Source organism: Triticum dicoccoides, chromosome 4B (assembly GCF_002162155.2).
Source record: "Triticum dicoccoides isolate Atlit2015 ecotype Zavitan chromosome 4B, WEW_v2.0, whole genome shotgun sequence".
Classification (NCBI taxonomy): domain Eukaryota; kingdom Viridiplantae; phylum Streptophyta; class Magnoliopsida; order Poales; family Poaceae; genus Triticum; species Triticum dicoccoides.
In genome coordinates, this window is record NC_041387.1 from 599,608,424 (window position 1) to 599,627,140 (window position 18,717).

The 18,717-nt window shown below is 45.2% G+C and overlaps 4 protein-coding genes across 4 annotated transcripts; 2 read left to right on the top strand and 2 right to left on the bottom strand.

The window, feature by feature from the left end:
* Positions 1–5,356: 5,356 nt before the first annotated feature.
* Positions 5,357–8,462, top strand: LOC119291686 (probable leucine-rich repeat receptor-like protein kinase At2g28990). Its single transcript, XM_037570495.1, has 9 exons — positions 5,357–5,557; positions 5,632–6,172; positions 6,294–6,757; positions 6,890–7,025; positions 7,205–7,276; positions 7,371–7,439; positions 7,518–7,589; positions 8,059–8,130; positions 8,215–8,462. Exons 1-9 carry the CDS (start codon positions 5,446–5,448, stop codon positions 8,237–8,239), a joined length of 1,563 nt encoding a protein of 520 aa, XP_037426392.1. The 5' UTR covers positions 5,357–5,445; the 3' UTR covers positions 8,240–8,462.
* A 389-nt stretch (positions 8,463–8,851) lies between these two features.
* Positions 8,852–11,534, bottom strand: LOC119291685 (B3 domain-containing protein Os03g0184500-like). Its single transcript, XM_037570494.1, has 6 exons — positions 11,265–11,534; positions 11,042–11,155; positions 9,859–9,887; positions 9,585–9,768; positions 9,276–9,482; positions 8,852–9,176 (listed from the first exon to the last, which is right to left on the bottom strand). Exons 1-6 carry the CDS (start codon positions 11,409–11,411, stop codon positions 9,123–9,125), a joined length of 735 nt encoding a protein of 244 aa, XP_037426391.1. The 5' UTR covers positions 11,412–11,534; the 3' UTR covers positions 8,852–9,122.
* Positions 11,535–11,778: 244 nt separating this feature from the next.
* Positions 11,779–14,178, top strand: LOC119291687 (putative dihydroflavonol 4-reductase). Its single transcript, XM_037570496.1, has 5 exons — positions 11,779–12,073; positions 12,428–12,556; positions 13,150–13,314; positions 13,437–13,742; positions 13,850–14,178. Exons 1-5 carry the CDS (start codon positions 11,816–11,818, stop codon positions 13,988–13,990), a joined length of 999 nt encoding a protein of 332 aa, XP_037426393.1. The 5' UTR covers positions 11,779–11,815; the 3' UTR covers positions 13,991–14,178.
* Positions 14,179–14,426: 248 nt separating this feature from the next.
* LOC119291688 (origin of replication complex subunit 2-like) lies at positions 14,427–16,994 on the bottom strand. The gene is made up of 6 exons (XM_037570497.1): positions 16,726–16,994; positions 16,525–16,631; positions 16,280–16,412; positions 15,238–15,532; positions 14,925–15,152; positions 14,427–14,807 (listed from the first exon to the last, which is right to left on the bottom strand). The coding sequence occupies exons 1-6, from the start codon at positions 16,906–16,908 to the stop codon at positions 14,611–14,613; spliced, it is 1,143 nt and encodes a 380-aa protein (XP_037426394.1). The 5' UTR covers positions 16,909–16,994; the 3' UTR covers positions 14,427–14,610.
* Between the last annotated feature and the right edge of the window lie 1,723 nt (positions 16,995–18,717).

The window sequence follows — 18,717 nt, forward strand, 5'->3', positions numbered from 1 at the left end:
TGGGACCTAGAAATTCACCTAGGGACACACATGTGATTTTTCAATCAACTTTGGTGCATTGGAGCATGTGCTTGCAATTCAAATTTGAATTATGCACATTAAATGACCAGAAATTCAATTAATGTATAAGAAAGTCCAAACGAACCCGGAATAATTCCAAATTTTAACACGGCACTCATATAGTTCTATGTTGCCTCCGTAAAAAAACAAGGGGGGGAGGCAGTGTATATCATTTCGAACACAAAGGTGACATGTCCCCCCTCGGGAACCACGAGCCTTCTCGAGAGAAGCTCGAGTTTGCAAGAAGCTTATACCAAACACTTGTCCAAATGCGGCCAATTTTTTACGACAACATGTTGGTGCCATGAAATGACACCATGCCAAGTTTCATGATTTTCAGTCAAGTTTTGAATTTCCAAGAATTTAAAAACCAAGTTTCTCAATGTTCCCGACCGAGCCACGACGCCCAGATGTTTGAATTTCTTTCCATTTCTTGCATGGGACCTATAAATTCACCCAAAGACGCACATGTAATTTTTCAACAAATTTTGGTGCACTGGAGCATGTGCTTGTAGTTCAGATTTGAATTATGCACATTAAATGCCGAGAAACTCAATTAATCCATAAAAATGCTAAAACAAACCCGGAATAATTCCAAATTTAAACACGACACTCATTTAGTTGCATGTTCACTGTACATAAGTGTTCTAGCAATTCAAACACCATCCTTTGCCTCTGTAACACCATTTTCTTTTTCAAAACATAATGAAAAAATCAGATATACCACAAACAGTTTACTAGAAAGAATCGTGTGGGACACGATATAAAATATCTTGGCGCACCATCTTCTCTGGCTTACGCAGGAAGCTTCTTCGTTTATAGTCCACCGCCCCCGCTTGAACAACACTTGCGCGCCAGTTTCTCGCGGTACCGAGCGAAATTTTTTTGCCATCGCGGAAATATCTATCTCCCCGCCCCCTCCCTCCCACCAAAAGCACATTTCCATTGTTCCTCCTTGCTTTCCAAGTTCAAACCTTCACCTGTTGCTTACTGGCAGCTCAGCCTCCTCGTCGGCGACCCTTCTTCTTGCAGCGCCGCCTCCTCACTGGCAACCCTTCTTCTTGCAGCGTCGCCTCCTCGCTGCCAACCCTTCTTCTTGCAGCGTGCCTCCTCGCCGGTGACCCTATTTCTTGCAGCGTCGCCTCCTCGCCGGCGACCCTTCTTCTTGCAGCGCCGCCTCCTCGCCGCCGACCCTTCTTCTTGCAGCGCCGCCTCCTCGCCGCCGACCCTTCTTCTTGCTGTGTGGTCTCGTTGATATGGTCAGGTAATCCACACCCTACCCACACCATCATCCTCCTTTCCCGTCCCACATTCCCCGACCGACAGCGCGACACCTTCCGCCGAAATCACTGTCCCCCTCCTCCAATTAAGCGCCGCCCACAGCCATTTCGCACGTAGTATAACGTGGAGCTCAGTAGCATATGGCAGCCGAGAAGCAAATCGTGGCCGCACACGCACACAAGGTCGCTATGGCTGCCATGCGTGCCAACCACCATATCTTGGAGGAACACCTCGTCTTCGAGGCCACCTTCGACACCGCCACGCGGTTGTCTACTTTAAAATACAGTTCATGCTGTTTTCTCAAGGCCACCGCCAATGCCTTCTAGTGATTTGTCCTCTGTAATGTTAATATGCAATTTAATGTTCAGTTAATACTTTGGTCCTCTAAAATGTAATGTTCAGTTAATACTTTGGTCCTCTGAAATGTAATGTTCAGTTAATAGTTTGGTCCAACAATTGCTACATTTCGTAGTAGTGTTCTCAAGCATTCTTTGTTTTGTTAACCATCTTATCTTCTAGTACATGTTTCTATTCTGCAATGTCATGATCAGTTAACTATTTTGGTTCATTTGGTTTGTTGTCCATTTAACTGTTTGGTTTAGTTCTGCAATTTGATTTTCATTTGTTGTGGGTACAATTTTGTATTGTTGCGCATGTGAAATAAATCGAATTTGGTTGTACTTAATACATATTCTACTGATAGTATGACAATTCTCAGTTAACCTAATCAAGATCTTCCTTATGTGTGTTGCAGGGAAACAATGGGAGACACTGCGGTTTACCATCAAGGTTTGTTCAAGCATAGTCCTTTGGCTAATAGCACATTATTGTGCAGTTGCAGAAATCATTCTAATATTTAGGTTTCTTACACTTTGGTCTTGCATATGTAGGTGTTGCTGTCGGAGGCTTAGACCCATTGTTCGACCCATTTTGCATATGGGGAAATGAGATGTCCATGAATATCAGTCAAGTTAAGAAACTCAAAAAGATTGTTAGGATGAAGAAACTTGCGACGAATAACAGTAAGATCTTTGTTTGCACAATGAAGAAGACATCAGTCAACTATAGGATGGTACTAACTCTTTTACCTTGTTTTTACCCCTTGTGCCATTTCAAAATTTATAGCAGCGATTTATGCATATCTTTGTTTTCAGTACTTTTCAGAGCAGTTCACACATGATTACCTCTCAAACCACCTGCATGGTCAAGAGGCGAGGAAGGTATTCATTCAACACCCACGGTACAATATTGAAGTCTTGCTGAAGAGGACAAAGGTTGGGCGGGCAATTATCCATAGCCACTGGCCTAAAGTTGCAAGGACATTCAACATCACTGAAGGCTCAATATTTGCCTTCCGCTTCTGCAGTTTCCCAAATGAGATTCATTTGTCTATTTACCGTGTATGGTGCTACTTTCCAAAGGTTTTTTATGTTGCATGTGAAACTTGGTGCTGTTGTGTAATGGCGGAACTGAGTGTCGAAGCTATCTTATTTATTCGATTATGAAGTCCTAGTTGTTGTGATACAGATATGAAATATTTGGTGTGTTTTTATAAGAAATATCAATTTGATTAGTACATGGATTATCAATAATTGGCTAATTACCCTGTTTATTGGGGTTTTCTATTGCAGAAGGTTACTCAGACAGCACCGTGGGCGATGAACTCAAACAACCCGCACGATTTCTAGAAAGTAGGCGTGTTCGATCAACTAACAATCACACACGGCTTCCGGCAAAGAACTGTTTGTGTTAGGCCACCTTGCATAAATGTTTCCATAAAAAAAACTGTGTGTGATATACATACGAACGGAAATGTTTTTCTGGGATTCACCGTGTGGGATGTACATACGAACTAAAACAATTGGGTTTCGATGTCCCGCCAGATCGCACAGGAGCTCATTTTGCCCCAGTATGTGTGCTAGGAGGGCCTATTCCCGACGGTTTCTGGGTCATGTGGGAAGGACCCCCCCCCCTATCGCCCACACTCACTTGGTGACGGTTCTAAATGTCATCGCGGAAAGGGGTTAAAAACAGTTTGTATAGCAGGTCTCTGCACCAGTGATACACTAATGCAAAAAATAATTGTAATTTATAAGTTTGTTTATGTGGCAGATTTTGCATGGCTTAGTGGAAGAGAAGAATTAAATGAATGACTTAATGAGGATGTTAAGGTAGACACTTTGCATGTTGAAAGAATTGGGATCAACTTTTTAAGAATGTAAGATTCATGCTTTATTACTTTCAATATCAGATATAATAAATGGAACCAATTTTCTGAATACAGCTCAACCGAACGGGGAAAAAGTACTACGAAAAAGCACAAGGAAGAGTATGTACTGTTTCTCACAGCCTATATACAAATATTCCCACCAACAGGAGTTTCTTCCTACGTATATTTACAATTCCAGAAAACCTCCATCCAGAAAAAGGCAGATAATAAAACGGCGGCAAGCGACTATGCACACTCAGAGTGAAGCAAGCGTTTGGACGATATAAATATTATACATTAACTATATAAACTTCAATTTTAGAATTCAAAACACCAGTAATTTTTTGCTTTATTTACATTTTGACAATGCTGAAATTTGCAACACATGCAGGGCAACTTGTAGACATTCTTGATTGTATACCCCTCCTCGAGAACTCGCTGACTTTATACATGTGTAGTAGCCGTCTTTTTGGTTCATGAATATGGTTGTACATTCTTGCCCCTCTCAAGTTTTACCATGGGTCCTTCCTTGGATAATAATGGAAACTAGATTATGGCTAGACCCCCACGATCTCTTCCATAAGAGGAATGGTATGTGCACTCCCGAGAATGCAAGCACCGGTGCTCGAACAACACAAGGAGGACCATGCGATGGTTGTCGGAGTCCGACGTCTGACTCCTCTAAACCTTCACTATTTTTTCCGTTTTGCGAAATTTTGGACAGGCGGACCGGTCCAGAAAATTTTGACGACTGTCATTGAATTAGGACCAGACTTGTGAGGGAGTAGGTTGCCTAGCACTGCATTTATCAGAAGGCAGCAAATGTCCAGACCGCTTGGTCCGGACATCGGGACTTGGGCAACTTGGGTCTTCGGAGAACTTGCTGGCGATTTGATAATCCACTAGAGTTGCCCTAATTCCAATGACCATGCTCCTTCCTCCTGCGGGTCGCGGTGGCGTGCGCCTCCGCCTGCTGGCGGCCCATTGCCCTGACTCCAACCACCGTACGCCGCTGCTATATTTACATGTTGCCATGTCGGGGGCCACGTACCACGCCCGGACTAGCCGATCATGCACGGGGTTGATAAACACCAGCGTGCAATGTTGCTTTTTTTTCTTCTTCTTTTTAACACAATACACAGACGCTCATGTTCACACACATAACTCATCCTTTTTTTCTGGTAATACATGCCTCTACATGCCTCATTTATATCATATAAAAATTATAGTATAAACCATGTACATACCGATCTGACAAAGTTGAAAAACTAGCAGGACGCTAGGCTTTGCATAAAGGAACACTAGCCAAGAAGTAAAATTACAAATAAGACTGAAGAAACCTCTAAACTTGACACTAATACCTGTCACCTGCCTCTGGCACCACCACAGCAGCCATCAAAGGGAAAATGACGGATCACCTCTACACCTGAGCTCGACGCGGTCCATCATTAATATGTAGCTTTACGGACTTTCAAGGTGGCTCGCCAGAGGTGAAACCATTACCGTTGAACGAGTAAGACCGAGGCAATATCCCGGATACGCTATCGAATTTCAGATCTGATACCCCTACATGACTGAAACGTCGGAGGATCAAATCATACATGTCAGAACGCTGCGTTGACCCCTTCAACCTTATACAGTACCGTTACTATATTTAAGCGGTGACCCTGCATGCATGAACCATGACTAGCCGTACGTCCTCGTCCCTGCGGTCGACCTCCGTTCGTGGTGCGGCTGGCTGGCTGGCTGTCTGTCCTCCGGCGACGGCGCGCGCGTCCAGACGTACCCATAAACATTTCCCTCCTCCCTTCCGGAGCCCCCTTTCCTGGCCTCTTCTCCTTGGGAGCCTCCCCTTCGCGGGTGCTCCATCCATCCAATCCTATTATGACATTACGATGCCACCCCCCATTGCCTTCCTCCTCCCCCTCTTCTTCCTCATCGCCGCCACCGTTCCCTCCTCCCGTGCCGCCGACGCCGACGCCGGCCCCGCCGTCCCGCAACCCAGAGGTACCAACGATCCAACAGCTTTGGATGAATTATCGGCATTGCATTGGTTGATCGATGCGTCCGCCGTGTGACAGGGTTCTACATAAACTGCGGGGCGGACAAGGAGGTGCAGGTGGGGAGCATCAAGTGGGTCCCGGACGCGGGCTTCATCGCCGTCGGCAACGCCTCCGCCGTCGACAAGCCCGCCATCCTGCCCGTCCTCGCCACGCTGCGCCACTTCCCGGACGCCACCGCGCGCAAGTACTGCTACACCGTCCCGGCCGTCAAGGGCTCGCGCTACCTCGTCCGCACCACCTACTTCTACGGCGGCTTCGACGGCGGCACCGAGCCCCCCGTGTTCGACCAGATCGTCGACGGCACCCTATGGAGCGCCGTGAACACCGCCGACAGCGCCCGCCGCGGCATGTCCACCTACTTCGAGATGGTGGCGCAGGCGCAGGGCAAGTCCATGAGCGTCTGCCTGGCGCGCCGCCCCGACACCAAGTCCAGCCCCTTCATCTCCGCCCTGGAGCTCGTCGACCTCGAGGACTCCATGTACAACACCACCGACTTCGACAAGTACGTCCTCAGCACCGTCACGCGCAGCGCCATGGGCGCCAAGGGCGAGATCATCAGGTACGCACGCACGCTGCACGTCCGTCGGCGCCGACCGATCGGCACCGGCCAGCGCATGCATGCATGGCATCCATCCATGGAGACCCTAACGTGACGTGCTGCTTGGCATTACCAATTCTAGCTATCCAGATGACCAGTACAACCGGTACTGGGCGCCGTTCACGGACGGCAACCCCACGACGGAGAGCCACTCACCGATCGCGCCGGCGGACTTCTGGAACCTGCCGCCGGCCAAGGCGCTCAAGGGCGCGATCACCACCAGCCGGGGGAAGAAGCTGACCGTGCAGTGGCCGCCCCTGGAGCTGCCCTTCGCCAGCTACTACGTGGCGCTCTACTTCCAGGACCCGCGCACGGCCAGCCCCTACAGCTGGCGCGTCTTCGACGTCTCCATGAACGGCAAGGACTTCTTCCTGGGGCTCAACGCCACGGCCGCCGGCGTCATGGTCTACTCCAACACGATTCAGCTGGCCGGGAAGACGGAGATCCTGCTCACGCCCAACGGGACCTGCCCCGTCGGCCCGCTCATCAACGCCGCCGAGATCTACCAGATCGTGCCCGTCGGCGGCAGAACCGCCACCAGAGATGGTATGTAGGTACCTTCAGGCTGTAAATTGTCATCATCTGTAGTCTGGACTAGTAATCAGTGCATTTCACCCTACGTTTGTGGAATTAGTGATTGGGTGATAAAAAGGTTCAGGCTTCTTCTACATTGTGCAGTGGATGCAATGGAAGATCTCGCTAGGAGCTTGAAGAACCCGCCGCCGGACTGGGCCGGCGACCCCTGCCTGCCGCCGCAGAACTCGTGGACCGGGGTCGGTTGCTCCGACAACTCACCCGTGCGCGTCTTGTCACTGTAAGCATCCACATTATATGAACTCTTGTGCTCTTTATCCAGTTGCTAACAGTGCTCAAACTGAAATATTTTCGATTAAATTTGCCAACTGGAATTTGTGATACAGTATTATGAAACTTAGATTCAGTAAACTGTGCTGACCATTTCTGCAATAATATGACCTCTGTTCTGTACTACAGGGATCTAAAAAACCGTGGTCTTTCAGGATGTCTTCCAGACAGCATTGGAAATTTGACAGGGATGAATACCATGTAAGCTGTACAATAATCAAATCTTGTGTGTCAAATAGACAAAATAAAAAAAGCACTCCTTCTAATCTTGCCTCCGATTTTTCACTCCCTGCAGTTCTCTCGGTGGCAACAAACTCTCAGGACCCATACCTGACTTCAGCAGTATGCAGACCTTAACTGCATTGTAAGCTCAATGCATATATTGAATTATTCATCCTAGGATTATTTTACTTCATGCTAACACTACAAAATTCAAAAAAAGGCATCTTGATGGCAACCAGTTCAGTGGAGCGATCAACCCGTCGCTGGCAAATCTCACCAATCTGAAGGAACTGTAAGCGCTCAGTTTCTCCTTCTCGAGGCGAAAATCATGTTCTGCTCCCGAGCTCATTTGAGCTCGGGATGAACAGTAAAATCAAAAAAAAAATGAAAAACATTTCAAAAAATTCTGAATTTTTTGGGTGGAAACAATGACAAAAATTCTCAATGCTTGCAAAATTTCATCCAAAAATGACATCCGTACAAGTCGAGGCAAAAAAAACAAAATCAGTACTCCAAAATGTTTTTGGAAATAACATTTTTGGAGCATCAATTTTTTTTTCTGCGACTTCCATGAATGTTATTTTGTGATGAAATTTTGCAAGCACTGAGAACTTTTGTCAATGTTTCCACCCAAAAAATCAGAATTTTTTGAATTATTTTTAAATTGTTTTTGGGGGTTACTGTTCACCCAAGCTCGGGCCCTTCTCAAGGTTCTTTCACCGGCTTTCTTCCCCTGATACATTTGCTCTGCCCAATGGCAGGTTCCTGAACGACAACAATCTCTCCGAACTGATACCACCAATCCTGAAAACCAAGCCTGGACTTGTCATGAGGTATGCCGATTGACGAGTAACGAATCGCTCCGCTTACGTTGTGTACTTTTGCCTCATGAGGTTTGCATAAATAACTTCTGATAGGACTGAGGGGAACAAACTTCAATGAGGCTGGCAAGGAGGAAATATCGTGATGCTAATTTGTTAATCTAATGGTACACTTATGTATACAAGAGATACAATTTGAAGAAGGGAGAAGAGTGAAAGGCTTGAGAAAGTGTAGGATGATGATATACTGATGTACCATGTGTATTTATGTGAGCTGAAGATTGATGTGATATTTGGCATCCTTTTGAGCCACTGTGTCCTTCTCCTAGTTTAGGACTTTAGGTACATACTCCCTCCGTTCGGAATTACTTGTCTCGGAAATGGATGTATCTAGATGTATTTTAGTTCTAGATACATCCATTTCGGAGACAAGTAATTCCGAATGGAGGGAGTACAATTTTTAGGCCAAAGAATCATTTCCTGGTCTATCTAAGGCAAAATGTGTATTATGTTACTCCCTCCGTCCGGAAATACTTGTCGGAGAAATGGATGAAAATGGATGTATCTAAAACTAAATTGCGTCTAGATACATCCATTCCTCCGACAAGTATTTTGGGACGGAGGGAGTACATTAGAGACTTCATTTAGGAAGAGCAATATGTAGATACATCCCTTTTTGTCCATTTTGATGACAAGTATTTCCGGACGGAGGGAGTAGCAGACAGACACACGATTAGCTGATTACTTGCCATCTGATCTCATTATCAGTATTGGTGGACATGGGAACATATTAGTACATAGCTGCGCGGGTAATCCTGATACACAAAAGCCTACACCACGCCCCAAATCCTACTTGCCATCTTGTAAGCCACTGGTGGACATACCAACAAAATGCATAACCGCACCAGCGATCCAGATAGATAAAGCTTAAACCATACCCAACTCCTAACTAGTCCATCTACCACTGATAGGTTAGTTCTTAGCAGTGAAGCTGCACGGTGTGCTCACTCCATTTCCTCGTTGTCATCATCACCAACAGCAGCTCGGATGATATGCACCTGAAAAGAAGTTCAGTCATTCACATTATTCGAGAATAAACCATCTTGAGTTCGCAGCTGCATATCATTCAGATATTAGTGTCCAGTAGGTTTTCAAACCTTGAAGGTTGTAGGCTTGATCAGCTGAAAGACCGTCGAGTCTCCATCCCGAATCACATGATCCAGAGCAAAACCAGCCCAGCCACCACTTAGCCCCTTCTTGTAGGCAAGGTATTTGGACTCGAACTCTTCATCTTTCTCATCCACCAAAGTGATAGTGCAGTCATTCTTTGGCAGGTACGTGTCACAGAAATGGCTTGGGAGACCCTTTTGATCATGTCATACAAACAAAGTTAGGACGCAGGAGCTTACAAGATCGATGAGCTATGAACTTACTAGGAAGGCAAGTAATAGTATTGCAATACTCACCAACCAGAACCCTCGCACCACATGTGAATGTAGCATCCGCTTCATGAAGGATGGAAATTCAGGGTCAAGTTGTGATTCTAACTCCTCAGCTTTGCTTGCTGCCTCCATCCTAGCTTTCATGGAAATTGGTCCACCTCCACCTCCTGCTAAGTAGATGCTGCCACTTCGTCTTCTAGGAGACCACCTGCAGAAGAAATGGATAGATACCATTTAGTTATTTCACACGATGGAAGAGGTTGAGCTCCTATGATAATAATAGCACATATTCACAAACCTTCCCACTCTCTCACTATCTTCTCCCACCTGTCAATTGAAAACAAACCTTAATTGTCAGAGAAGCAAATATGGAATTCAGCTGATTACAGTAGGGACAATACTACAATGGCTCAATGCCTGAAGCTCTTTCTCTTAGGATACGAGATTTTACAGAAAAGACTACAAGCTGCCTCTGCACAGAAGCAGTTGGCAGGAAAATTTAGAATACCATACACTTGTTTTTATTCTTACCACTCCCTCCGTCTCATAATATAAGAGTGTTTATTACACTAGTGCAGTGTCAAAAACGCTCTTATATCTGGGACAGTTCAACAGATGAAAATGTGAAGTAAAATCGTCTCCAGTTCTGAAACAGGCTGCACTTGCAATTACAGTATGAGCAGCACTCGGCAGTAAAACAGCGAGTAAAAAGCAAATTAATTGCTATCTCACAGCAAAAGATGGATAAATCAGTTGCCATCTCACAGCAAAAGGCAAATTAGCTATGCAAGGGACAAAATAGAATACGTATTTAAAGATCACAATACAATGGCTCAACGCCTGAAGCCTTTTCTTTTAGGAAAGGAGATTTTACAGAAAAGATTACAAGATGCCTCCGAACAGAAGCAGAGCAGGTCTAGAGCACCTATGTTCATGCTGCCCATACACTTGATTTAACTCTTACTAGTTCATTCTAAATTTACATAATCTGGGACAGTTCAACAGAGAAAACGTGAAGCAAATAGCATCTTCAGTTCAGCAACAGGTTGTAGATATAGTATGAGCAGCACTAGACAGTAAAAACAGTGAGGAAAAATCAAAATAGTTGCTTTTAACTCTTACTAGTTGGTAATAAATTGACATAATCTGGGACAGATCAACAGATAAAAATGTGAAGTAAGCATCATCTTTCAGTTCAACAGGATTTACTACTTGCAGTTACGGTATGAGCAGCACAGTAAAAAAACGGCGAGCAGGAGGCAAAATCAGTTGCTGTCTCGCATCAAAAGATCGAAAAAATCAGTTGCCATCTCACAGCAAAAGGCAAATTAGCCACGCAAGAGACGGAACAGGACACGTATGTACGCAAAAATCACAAGAAACATGTCCATTTATTCATTATAAGCATTTCCCCCAAAAGCTTGGTACAGATCAGGCAAGGGAGCAAGAAAAGATGGGTGGATGGGTGGATGGATGGATACCTCCGCGCAGGCGTCGGCGTACTTGACCTCGGGGAGGTGGGCGAGCCGGCGGGACCTCCTGGGCGGCGACGGGACGGGGGTCGCCGCCTCGATGATCCTGCGCCTCTTGTGCTTCTGCTCAGACGCAAACAAGAACGGAAAATGCACGATTAATGGCAGCGAGCGACCGATTGGGCGAACGGGGCGGCGGCAGAAGCAGGGAGAGAAGGCGGCGAGGAGGCACCATGGGGGAGGGGGTCTTGGGGGCGTAGGTGGCGACGGCGGCGGAGAGGTGGCGCAGGTTGAGCGCCTCCATCTTGCGCTTGTTCTCCTCCACCGTCCTCTCCCGCTCCGCCTCGTACGCCGACATCCCCTTCTTCTCGATCGCCATCGCCGCCGCGCGCCTCGATCCCGGAGCAGCCGCAGCAGGTGGGAATGGGATTGGGTTTCTTGGACGCAGTCGGAGGCGGGGGGAGGAAGGGAAGGCGTGGGTTTAAGCCGGGGATTTCGGGGAGTGGAGGGAGGGGGTTGGGGTTTTTCAATGCGCCTCCTCGGGGGCGTAGCGCGGTGGAAATCGACCGTTGGAGGCTTCCAGAAGAACGTGCGGGCCGGGCCGGGCCGGGCTGGCGACGGACGAAGACATTTCTCTGGACCGGCCCACGAGCTCGCTCAGTGAGAGAGTCGTCGTGGACTCGTGGGCGGGTCGTGGTGGGTGGTTCGCACGAGTTGACCGGGCAGTGGTTGGATCGGCTTCCGAGGCAGCAGCGGCGTGTCGGCGGCGACCGACCGGCCGACATGAGGGTGGTGGTGACGGGCGCGACGGGGTACCTGGGCGGGCGCCTGTGCGCGGCGCTGGCGGGGGCGGGGCACGACGTGCGGGCCTTCGTGCGGCGCACCGGCGACGCGTCCGCCCTGCCGGACGCCGTCGAGCTCGCCTACGGCGACGTCGGCGACGCGGACTCCCTCGCCGCGGCCTTCGACGGGCGGGACGCCGTCTTCCACGCCGCCGCCTCCGTCGAGCCATGGCTCCCCGACCCCTCCGTCTTCACCGCCGTACGTGCACACTCTATAGTAGAGTACTTGCTGAATCAAGCTGTTCTGCTTTCAGTTTTTCCTTCCATGGGCACAAGTTGCTGTTCAAAATTGGGTGATCAGGTTCGTGGATTGGTAGTGGCCACTGCTCCCAGGTCGACCGTGAATCGTGATGCATTTCGTGCTTGGTTGTTTGATTCGGTTGTAGCATGACCGTCATAAATCTTTTGTCAACTAATAATATTTATGCTGCCGCTTAAATAAGAACTATGACCAACTATTTATAACTATGAATGCACCAAGCTGGACGGGATTAGCAACACGGCAAGTGAAATTGTATTACTAAACATGTGTGTTTCGTGCTGCCATTATCAGGTCAATGTGAGAGGGCTTGAGAATGTGTTAAAGGCGGCCAAGAGAATGCCGACAGTAAAGAAGATCATATACACGTCGTCGTTCTTCGCACTTGGCCCAACAGATGGTTATGTCGCAGATGAGACACAGGTGAAATTGTAGTATTATAGAACTGTATTAGCTTTGTCGTTTTTCATCTTGCTAATTTCTGTGAAATAAATGATGGTACTCCCTCTGGTTTGGTTTATCGGGCACGGATTTTTAGGTCTTCAAATGTAGTTTCTAACCGTATAATTTTTTGTGGCATATTATACATATTTTATTAATCAAATCAAAAACCTAAAAACCTGTGCCCGACTAATATACTGACCCGGAGGGAGTATGTCCTTATGGATGATTTTTGAGCAACAGCTTGGTTGTTAGTTCTGTTCTAGGCTAGCAGCCTAGCACGTTGGTTTGCACAAGAGCATACAGATATTTACTTGGTCTATATACTTGATTCCGTCAAATTGCAAGGGTAGATAGATATTCTACCATGGTCAAATCTGGAAACCTAACTGTTCTGGTCACTGGTGCTATTTCCAATGACAATTCTGCTTGTACAGTAACACCCAGCTGACTAGCAGACTGCTACTCTGCTATTAAAATTGGGGTATTGAACGATTTGGGTTGTCTATATTTAGGCAGAGCTTTTTGCACAAACTGCGCAAACTGTGATACAACTAAGTTGTTCTAAATTGCAGATGCACAAAGGGAAAACATTTTGCACGGAGTATGAGAAATCAAAGGTTCTTGCAGATAGAATCGCATTGCAGGCAGCAGCAGAGGGGGTGCCAATAACCATTGTCTATCCAGGAGTCATCTATGGTCCTGGAAAACTTACAACTGGAAACCTTGTTTCCCGCATTGTATGAGAACCTTCTTGCCCATGAATAAGTCATGTATAGTTATTTATAACACATTTGTGCGTGATGCATAAAACACAGCGCCTTGACAAAACCAGAAACTGAACCTCTGTGACTTTTTGCAGCTAATTGAAAGGTTTAATGGCCGTCTACCTGGCTACATTGGAGATGGGTATGATAGAGAATCATTTTGCCACGTCGACGATGTTGTTAGTGGGCACATAGCAGCTATGGAGAAGGGCAGAGTGGGAGAAAGATATCTGCTCACCGGCGAAAATTTGTCATTCATGCATATTTTCAATATGGCTGCTAATATCACAAACACAAAGGCCCCGTACTTCCACGTACCGCTCTGGCTGATTGAAATATATGGCTGGATTTCAGTTTTCATTTCCCGCATCACTGGAAAGCTCCCTCTTATCAGTTACCCTGTATGTCCCAGTACTTATTTAAAAATTATATTCTAAGCATTTAACTTGTTGTTTGCATACAGTCCATCCTTTTGTGTTTAATAGTGTCTCCATACTGTGGATTGCAGACAGTGCGTGTTATTAGACATCAATGGGCGTATTCGTGTGACAAAGCAAAAAGGGAACTAGGCTACAATCCAAGAAACTTGACAGAAGGTCTGGCTGAGATGCTTTTATGGCTCAAGAACGAGAAACTGATCAAATTTTAGTGTTCTACTCTGTTATTACTTCCATTACATTTCTCATTTCATGTAGACTGTCATGTTTTATGTACCAAATCATTGACATGTATATACTGCACTATGCCACACTGTCTTGTTGTATCAAGTTGAGATGAAATAATGTAATACTGAGTCCATATTCAGATAAAGGAAGAAACAGTATTATTTTTCTGATACTGTTTGATTCTATGCATGATGCAATTGCATGAGTAGTTGCTTTTGGAGTATTGAAAGAAAGACAACTTCAAAAGTTGAGAACAAATGCGCCCAAAAATATGAAAAAAATTGTGTCAGACGAATACTTTGGAACAATCCATGCTTTGATCAAGATAACAAACATGGTCTTCGGAATACAGTTCCCTATTGAAATTTCGCAATGCCATATTGAAACTCACAACAAAAATGCTGAGACAAAGAAAGATAATAACACGAGTAACATGCAACGTTCGGCCATCTCATAAATAAGTGCTGGATAATCGATGTACAACAGAATGGAATACTCAACTGAGTTATTTTCATGGTAACACTACATGTAGCAGATAAATCCTCTCCTTTGGAAGAGTTTTGCTGAATCAAATAATCAACCAAAAAGGTAAACAGTCAGGATATCAGGCCAATTCTTGCAGCAATTTCCCCAGCGCATCAGGAACAAGGGGGATGTGGAGGCAATCTTGGCCATCAGAGTGCTTTTTGATCTTTATAAGATCATGATCTTTAAACTCTGTCAGGTGGGAGTTCAATGTCACTTGACTGCTCACCAGGAAATGCTCACGGCATTTGGTATACAAGCTGCTGACAGGCATACCTGACAATCATTGCAAATGTGATTTAGTGTACAAAATATGGAAAGTCTTACAGGGAAAATAAGTTCAATAAAACAGGCTCCCCTGTGCTTCTCAAGAAAAAACAGCACATTACTTACCTTCCTCTTTTTCATTTGCTAACTGATATTCAGCAAGAACTCTAAAGACACTTTGTGCATTTGGTGTCAGACTCTGAAGAACAACAAGGGCAGTTTTTGTGGTCTGTGCATGACCGCCGCTAGCAAGTATCAATGGGTAGAACACGCATTCAACTTTGTAAGGTGCAAATGTTGGGACATGGTACCAACTCCACTTGAACTGTGTGTGCACCATCTTCTTGTCCCATACTACAGTAAGTCAGTGATTGCCAGTTTAGGATACCTTCAATGAACGCATTAGAAAAGCAGGAAGCTAAGGGTGCCGGGAACTTACATAAAGGTGCATTGACATGATCAACTGATGCAACAATGTGGATTTGTGGACAGCAAGAAACTTGTGCTAGACACTGCTGTGATTCAGCATCACGCAGTGCAGGTCCATCAATATTGTGAATAAGAAGGCACACGCCATCAACCCCATCTTCTGATGTCTGGTTGTTTAAAAACGAGATAATATCATCCATTGTTTGGGTTGCAAAATTTTGTGATGGTTGGGACCTTGTTCCTGAGTGACGTTTTCGCTTAAGTTTTTTCTGTTCCCAAAACATTTCAGCTATTGTTGCCAATACCTGAAAAAGAAGAGATTAAGAGAGGCAGGACTGATACTTCAAATTGCGTTGATGTTACAAATCTAGCAATCAAATGCATCTGCATTTCCTTTACTTAAGGCATCAAATTTGACAATCTGGGTGTGCAAACCAAGATCACACGGAAACTTCCTCTAGGTGTTCCATACCTTAGATCTCCCCCTCGGTAAAAGTCTACCTGTTTCGGAGGATTATGGATGGAGCGAGGGATGGCTCCTTTCACTCCCTTCGGAAGCAGAGTTGACAAAGAACCAGGGGGAGATGGCCTCGTTTCTTCTCTTTTTCTTTCTGTTTCTAGTTTGTAAGACGTGATTTCTATTAATGGAAATCGGAGAGGAAACTCTCTTTTATCAAAAAAAAAAAAGGTGTTCCATACAATACAACTATAAGACCAATTTTTTCATAGCAATTAAAGTGGTAGATTTTAATATGCAAAAGTTCACCCCCTGTTTCATGTGGTTGTTTCATCTACTTTTAATTCCCAAACCTGTTAGCTAACAGAGGTTAAAGCCAATTGATCGCTCGGAGCGTTGGTTGATAGAAACCAAGCTTTAAATTAATCTTGTACACTGAACTGATCTCTCCAGTGTTTATTTGTTTGTCCATAAAGACAGAAAGTTCAAGATAGCTACAGTAACACATGTGCAACAGTTCTCTAAGCATTTAAAAGAGAGTACAGAAACAAGCAATTATACAGTCAAGAGGCCAATATTAGGCAGAATGCTATACCTGCTTCAAGTTGATGGACGGAAGGTAACCATTGACCACGATGACAGTGAAATCAGTCAAGGTCGTGGAGGCAAAATCCTCCAGCAACAGCTTCTTAGACCCGAAGCCATACATCAACAGGCCAAAACCGCACCTACAACAGCACAGCGCGACCATTCATTTCGATCGACATTGTCAGTAGTCCAAGCAGAAATGAAATGATTAATGGTGCCGTCGCGCTTATTGGCATCGGAGCAAGAGCAGACCTCAGCTCGAAAAGCCAGTTGCGGTACTGGTCCTTGTAGCTTCTCGTGAGGGCCTCCACCTCCTTCTCGTGCTTCGGGGGGATCTCGGCGAGGGATGCTCGCAACACCTGCGCAGATCCCAAATCAGCAAATCGCAGCAAAATGAATAGGGGCGCGAGAAGCGAAGGGGTGGTCGGAGGGTTCCGAGGAGAGTTGGTATACCTGCTCGTCGACGAGGTTGAGGTCGGAGAGCTTGCCGGCGGCGGCGGCGTGGGCCCGCTTCTTGGCCGAGGAGGGCTCCTTCTCCTTGGCGAGGAAATAGCTCCTGGAGAAGCCCGCCTCCGCCTCCTCCTCCTCGTCCTCGGAGCCGGAGCTCGCCGCCGCGTGACCGCCTCTCGGGGCCATAGGAACTCGCTTCCTCTTCCCCCGCCGCCGCCGCCGCCGCCGCCGCCGCAAGGATGGAGGACCGGAAGGGGGCACACGGGCGGTTAATGCTCGGTGTCAATTGCCTTTCCCGCGCTTCGTTGCCTGTTATCGCGGGAAATGGCCTGGCTTTGTGGGCCGGGCTGGCGAGACGGTTTCGTTCGGCCTCACCGGTAACCCGCCGGCTGGACTTGGTATACCGGTTTTAGAAGCTTCAGCGTGGGTTTTTATCGAATTTTTTATATTGCGTTTTCTGTGTTTTTATTGGTTTTACGGACTTGTTTTACTTTTAAATATTTTATACATTTCTAATTTTTTCAATATACATTTTACATTTTTCATATACACCTGGAACAAATCTTTGATACATGTTGAACATTTTTAAAAACATTATATATATTTTCAAATACATTTTTTTGAATATGTTAAATATTTTTCAAATACACGTTGAACATTTCTTTGAATGGTGCATAATGCTTGTTTGAAATTCTGCGAACATTTTTTTACATTATAGTATTAACATTTTCTTAAAATGTCATGAACATATTTTTGAAACGAGTGAACATTTTTTTGAAACGAGTGAACATTTTTCAAAATGTGTGAACATTGTGTTACATTGTATTAGCATTTTGTTAAAATGTCACTAGACGCCCTTGCGTGGATTTGTCTGGTGGCGCTAGCAGGGTGGAAGCCCTGGACGTTCAGTGATTGACAGTTGTGGCTTCGACGCTAAAGACGTGTCGGAGGTCCAGCGGGCAGCCGGGTGGCAGATCTTCTTGCGCCTCTCGTGCCCGATGTCCTCCGACGGGTTTGGTGGATCAGTTTGTGAACCCGTGGCTAAGATTTTGAGTTCTTGATCTTCATTGTATATTATATTGATTATATTAATTTTCAGATATTTACTTGAGTATAGGTGTGTTAACTTTTGGTCCTAAAAATTGACAAAAATGGTTTTAAGGTACCCAAGTAGAATTGTATACGATATCCACAAAAAAAGTTCAAAGAGTTAACCCCTTGCTATGAATAGCCATGCATGTAATTTTGACCTCATTTAAAAAATCAAAGAAACTGGAGAGGAAAAAACCAAAAATTGCAATCCTTTGCATGTAGTCATTTTCTGTGTACTCCTTGCAAGGAAAAACGATAAACTAGGAACACGATGATTTTTTTTTTTGAGCCAAGCATCACAAATAGGATTGAAATTTTGATTTTTGCTATTTTCACATAAAGTAGACCGTATTAGAGGCATACCGCCAAAAGATTTTGAGTCTTTGAGCTTCTTTGCTATATTCCAATGATTATATGAAATTTTAGACATTTACTGGAAGTAATTAAAAATTGAACTACGAATGCGTTATAGTTTGGTACTAAAAATCGGCAAAAAAATCAGTTTAAGATGCTCAAGTAGGATTGTATAGTATCCAAAAAAGTTGAAAAACTCAATACCTTACTATGAATAGCCACGCCTAAAATTTTGACCTCATTTAAAAAAAGGTGAAAAGATTGCAATCCTTTCACATAAAAAAGTTGAAAAACTCAATGCCTTACTATGTACGGGTTGCTAGTAAAATGATAAACTAGGAACGTGATTTCTTAAAAAGGTGTTCACAAAATGGACTATCATGTATGAAGATTCATGCCTTTCAAGCCAAATGACTAAACTCATGGCCATATCCATGGCATAGTACTCATGACCATATCCATGGCATAGTTAATGACAAGGTAACCATATTTGGCACACACATGTGGGTTGGCATGCCAAACAAGAATATCAAAAGGAGTTTCCAACTT

Coding starts and splice junctions, on each gene's coding strand:
- LOC119291686 (XM_037570495.1), top strand. CDS start 5,446: ATGCCACCCCCCATTGCCTTCCTCCTCCCCCTCTTCTTCCTCATCGCC. Junction 6,173..6,293: donor GCCAAGGGCGAGATCATCAG/GTACGCACGCAC, acceptor TACCAATTCTAG/CTATCCAGATGACCAGTACA. Junction 6,758..6,889: donor CAGAACCGCCACCAGAGATG/GTATGTAGGTAC, acceptor TACATTGTGCAG/TGGATGCAATGGAAGATCTC.
- LOC119291685 (XM_037570494.1), bottom strand. CDS start 11,411: ATGGCGATCGAGAAGAAGGGGATGTCGGCGTACGAGGCGGAGCGGGAG. Junction 9,888..11,041: donor ACGCCGACGCCTGCGCGGAG/GTATCCATCCAT, acceptor TTCAATTGACAG/GTGGGAGAAGATAGTGAGAG. Junction 9,769..9,858: donor GATAGTGAGAGAGTGGGAAG/GTTTGTGAATAT, acceptor TTTCTTCTGCAG/GTGGTCTCCTAGAAGACGAA.
- LOC119291687 (XM_037570496.1), top strand. CDS start 11,816: ATGAGGGTGGTGGTGACGGGCGCGACGGGGTACCTGGGCGGGCGCCTG. Junction 12,557..13,149: donor ATGTCGCAGATGAGACACAG/GTGAAATTGTAG, acceptor TCTAAATTGCAG/ATGCACAAAGGGAAAACATT. Junction 13,743..13,849: donor TCCCTCTTATCAGTTACCCT/GTATGTCCCAGT, acceptor TGTGGATTGCAG/ACAGTGCGTGTTATTAGACA.
- LOC119291688 (XM_037570497.1), bottom strand. CDS start 16,908: ATGGCCCCGAGAGGCGGTCACGCGGCGGCGAGCTCCGGCTCCGAGGAC. Junction 16,632..16,725: donor TCAACCTCGTCGACGAGCAG/GTATACCAACTC, acceptor GGATCTGCGCAG/GTGTTGCGAGCATCCCTCGC. Junction 16,413..16,524: donor AACTGGCTTTTCGAGCTGAG/GTCTGCTCTTGC, acceptor GTGCTGTTGTAG/GTGCGGTTTTGGCCTGTTGA.